Genomic DNA, 4,921 nt, shown 5'->3' with positions numbered 1-4,921 from the left:
ATGATAAACGCGTGCATCGACCCAACCAATCGAACGAACAGTACGATCGGTATTGTCGAATATTTATTGAAGTAAATACATCAGATAAAGTATCCATTTTGTATGTCTATAAATCTAGTGCAGCTTTAGAGGTCTTTAAGTGGAAAAATAAAAAGTTCTGTTGGAGACTGAATTAAACCGATAGAACTGCGAGTTTTTTAGGTTTTCTTTACGTGCATAATACCAAAACGGGTCGGTTTCTATAGAAATTCCTTCAGGGAGGCACTCCTCTCGTGGCGGGTCAACCAAGTGTTGCGTTTCATTATTCCATTACTCCAATTAACACTCAGAGCACAAATTGAGATTTTTTAATAGGAAGGATCTTATGTTATTGCATTGAAGTTAATGTAAGTGTGGATCAATAAATAAACAAACGAGGCAACTTGTTCATTTTAATTATTAGCCGAATGGATATTCGAGGCTGTACAGGCCTCAGCCTGTAGCTCGGGCAGAGAAGATTAGGAAATTTTTTGTATTTTGTCCGGAATACGTTTGACCCCGTATTATCGCGATTTCTAAAATGTGGGCCAAATAAAAGGCCCACTTAGGGACTATAAGGTAGAAAGAATAAACAAGAAATAAGACAATACAGGAATAGAAATATTTGAATTAACGAACATTTATTTGAATTTTGCAATATGGCCTTTAACATCAAAATAATACAATATATTCTCCAAAACTTTTATAATGATTAGTGAATTTCGATTGATTTATTTACTTCGTGGGTCATTTTTTAACGTTCGAAATTACATATATGTGCAATAAATTGTGATAACAAATAAGCATGTTTTTTTCGTTTGAATACAGTATTTTCTTGGCAAAGATGAACGGTGAGGATCGTCCTTGATTATGTGAGTCCTTTTCATTATTCTTTTCTTGAGAATTGATACATAACGAGACCGTAAGTGACAACGGCACTAAAAATTGTCATTGTGAGATTATTATCGATGTAAAACATATTCCAAGCAGAAAAATTAGGCAAATCTTGCAAAATCTCTACAGAAAATCGAAAGGCAAATTGCTGAATGGCTGGATCGTCGATAGAAAGTGAGGACTTGTAAAGAGACATTGCGAACGTTTTGGCCTCTCTGTTCATATTCGACGAAGAGAAACAAATATCAGAAAACAATAAAAATTGAACACCATAAAAATAGAATAATATTATCATGTCGGACAAGGTAAAAGACATAACGTTCTGTAAATGATGACCAATGCTAAATATGACATTTCCAACGATCAAAGTCGACCACAGAAATAACACGGGAGAGTAAATATTTTCTATATCATTTATTATGCCCGATATTTGCATATATTTAAATGATGCTGCTTTGATTTCTTTCGGATTGCAATTATCAACCAGTTTTTTACGAACTAACACGAAAGAATACTCAAAATCTTTGCATATGGAAGAGAAATGAAGTAGTAAAAAATAGAACTGAAGAGTAATAGTAACGCTGGAAACGAAATGTGGTAGAAATTCAATGATATCCCCTCTATAATCATCGAAGTTTGTGTGAAAAATCTGTTTAGTGCTATTAAACTTAAATTTCTTCTTAGTGATAATGAGGTAATTCACGATATTGGTAACGATACTGCTGAACCAAATGATACAGACCTTAATTAACATTGATCTGGACTTGTTGGAAATCTCTCTGCTTATACCAGAAACTTCATACAAATCATTTAATTTCGACATAATTTTTTTCTTATTCAGATGAAAGTGATACAGAAGGAACACATTTATGGAAAGACGGAAAAGATAATATGCAAATATCATCCAATTAACTAACGAAGAAGAATAATTTGTCAATAATATAATATTTTTGTAGATGAAATAGATTGCAAATATTTTTGCTGCTATTAACATGAAAATAATATGTGGGGTGAATCTCTTTTCTAACTTCAAACCAAGGAATTTCATGGACATGGCCAATGATTTCCATCGGTTTCCGTAGGTGGAAAGTTGAATTTCTTCTTCGTCTGTAAACTTCTTGATTTTGTCGAGATGAATTAAGGAATTCATATTGTTGTCTGCCAAGTTTCGTAATCTAAAAGTAGAAATTTGTAATAAAAATTTCAGAAGAAGCAATGGTGAATAAGCGATGTGATTACCTACATAACTTTTCTTTATTCGTCATCTATTATATATTAATCTTATTTTGTATCTAAAAATTTAAGTTTCTTTCGATATGCATGGAGATGACTCAATAATTATAATCAATGTAGTTAAACAATTTTGACAATTGCAATAGTATTGTCACAACATTATTTGCAATATTCTCATTGCTTTTCGCTAATGCTGAAACTTCTTAATTCCTCCAAGAAAAACTTCTTTGGTTGAAGGACGAGCTGAGAAGCACGGCTTCGAGTTATTTTATTGTGATGACGATTGTGCGACTATTTTTTTAATTATTCAATTTACAATGGCCAATCTATGTAATAAAACAATGCCGCTATAATAAGCCCGTGATGTTTTTTATACAAAAATAACCGAATCACAGCGAACTGCTCTTGGGTGTAGTCTGGGAAACTACAACGAACGCAAAGCTCATTTTAAGATATTCTATCACGATGCTCTAAGCTCCAATTTTTTAATAGAAAGGAAGAGTTTTAATCCTTAACTAAAGGAATGGGGAGAGAGAGTTGGCATGTGTCATATCTCGAGAGAGGTAGGACTTAATGAAGATATTATTACCTATTAACGTTTACAATTTTTTTAAAACTTGTCACTGTCCTCGAAATTAAGCCTTTTGTCATTCGATAAGAATTTAAAATATAAAAAGTTGTAAGTAAAGGTTGCTTCTTCTAATAGTGAGACTGGTGATATTTATCAAGTCTTTCTTAATGATCCGTAATTAACGGAGACAAAGATTAAACCACCGCTTTATTTCGCCTTTTTAACAATGCATTTCGAATTGGTAATTCTCTAATACCTCTTCAGGCTCACTGCTTCAGTGTCTAAGGTTGTTATCTATAACATAAAGAACAAAAGGTTAGTTCGTGTTAATATACTTTTATTATCGAGATTGATGGATATAATGCACAATTTGTACACGTCCTAATGGTGCAGTTTCTATATACCAGTCTCTCTCACTTACTGGCTTGTTTTCTTTGTGTATTTTTTATGGGCTAATTCAGCACTTTTTCATTTCGCACAATTATTAGCTACTTATTGCCGTGAATTAATATTATGCTTTTTGTCCTACTATTATTTATTATCTGAGCACTATAACTAGCACTTTTTAGGACTTATCACATACTATCGAGAACTCACTCAGAAACTGAATTAAATATTCATTTGTAACCACGGTAGGAATTTCTGGCAGACAAGCTGTGCCTCTTCAACAACAAACCATGAAAGGCTTTACTCTCAGCCATATAAAGACCTGGCTCGTATTTCGATTATAACAATGGTTCTCAACGTTTTTTTTTGATGTACCCCATTAGCCCATTAATTGTTTCTCAAGTACCCTCTATATTTTGGTATGAAAATGTTATAATTACTGCGTTAGATGTATAAAGCCCTTATAACTGAGCGCCATAAAAAAACTAACTAACTATAACTAAAAGTGAATTACTTATTTTACGTAAATAATAATAAAGTTAATCAGATACATACATTTATTTATTATTATTTGACAAGTATATTATATAAAATCACAGAAGTCATTTCAATACATGCATAAATTACATTTCCTAAAAGTAAATAATTATAATTAACAATAAAGAAAATTTAAATTACAGTACTCTACAATAATTTCTAACAAAATTTAATGGGATATTTGTTGCGATAAATCTTCAGCAATTTTTTCAAAATTTGGTTCCCACGTTGTTAAATAGAGATTAAAATTGTGTACTGACATTGAAAGTAATTGTTGAGAATTTATAATGCGCAGAACAATTCATGAATCTTTCAATTTTTGTAACAAATGTAAAGTCTAAATTTTCTAAATATCAAGTAATGCGCGCATGCAGTGACACGTATTTCATAGTGAGGGTACGATCCTCCAGGCCCCTTTATTCCTAATACCAGTAGTCCAGTAAAAACACGAAAAGCCCCAATCTTATCGAGCAATAATTATGGAATAGAAAAAAATATTTATTTTTTCTATTCTAAAATTAATGCTCGATTAAACCGTAATTTTACTAGACTACAGGTTCACTCGGCACTAACGGCACAAATAAACAGGCAAATCAAATGGACAAACAGGTTGTTTAGACTGTTAAAAGGGAAATTGGTGTTTACACTGGGATATTTTAAAGCAAGCTTTTGTTGTTTCTTGTGTTAATTTACAGCAAATTGATTAACATTCGCCATTTTATAATGAAAGTTAGATGTACCCCTTCGATTTACCCTTGTACCCCTAGGGGTACATATCCCCCCGATTGAGAACCACTGGATTATAAAAATATGTTAGGTACTACACTTACCACTTTAAACTTGTCTTCTTTAGCTGTTTTCTAGATTTTATTTAATTATTTTAAATTCGAGATGAAACAATCCAGATTTGTATCATTTATCTAATCGCCTAAATCTCAAATCTTGGGGCAAAGAAAACAATCTCGATTTAGATGAGAAAAATAGAATCTAAAGCGACAATCCTATCTAACACGTGGTACAGACGTCAATGTTTTGACTGAAAGTAAAATGGCGGTCGATAGTACCCGTCGTTGCCACCAAGAGCGCTGTAACAATGGTCACAGTATATTCTAACTTGTTGGTAAACACGACAGTAAACTAAATACACAAAACAGCGTAATTTTCAAAAAAATCGATTTTTACGATCGAATACTAAATTATAACTTTTCAATATTGAAAAGAAAATTGTAAATGGATAAGATTTACATTAGAAATCCATTAGAAAATTCGAAGAGAAGTTTT

General features: G+C 32.0%; 1 protein-coding gene across 1 annotated transcript; it reads right to left on the bottom strand.

The window, feature by feature from the left end:
* Positions 1-751: 751 nt before the first annotated feature.
* On the bottom strand, positions 752-4,598 carry LOC111616070. The gene is made up of 2 exons (XM_023357502.1): positions 4,471-4,598; positions 752-2,087 (listed from the first exon to the last, which is right to left on the bottom strand). Exon 2 carries the CDS (start codon positions 2,060-2,062, stop codon positions 905-907), a length of 1,158 nt encoding a protein of 385 aa, XP_023213270.1. The 5' UTR covers positions 2,063-2,087; positions 4,471-4,598; the 3' UTR covers positions 752-904.
* Positions 4,599-4,921: the final 323 nt, after the last annotated feature.

Source organism: Centruroides sculpturatus, unplaced genomic scaffold (assembly GCF_000671375.1).
Source record: "Centruroides sculpturatus isolate CEXI.00-Female unplaced genomic scaffold, Cexi_2.0 scaffold2926, whole genome shotgun sequence".
NCBI classification, from domain to species: Eukaryota; Metazoa; Arthropoda; class Arachnida; order Scorpiones; family Buthidae; genus Centruroides; species Centruroides sculpturatus.
Note: the sequence above shows the minus strand (reverse complement) of the source record. Positions and strands in the feature narration are given on the sequence as shown.

What these genes read in the sequence shown, in the direction of transcription:
- LOC111616070 (XM_023357502.1), bottom strand. Translation starts at nt 2,062, where the DNA reads ATGAATTCCTTAATTCATCTCGACAAAATCAAGAAGTTTACAGACGAA.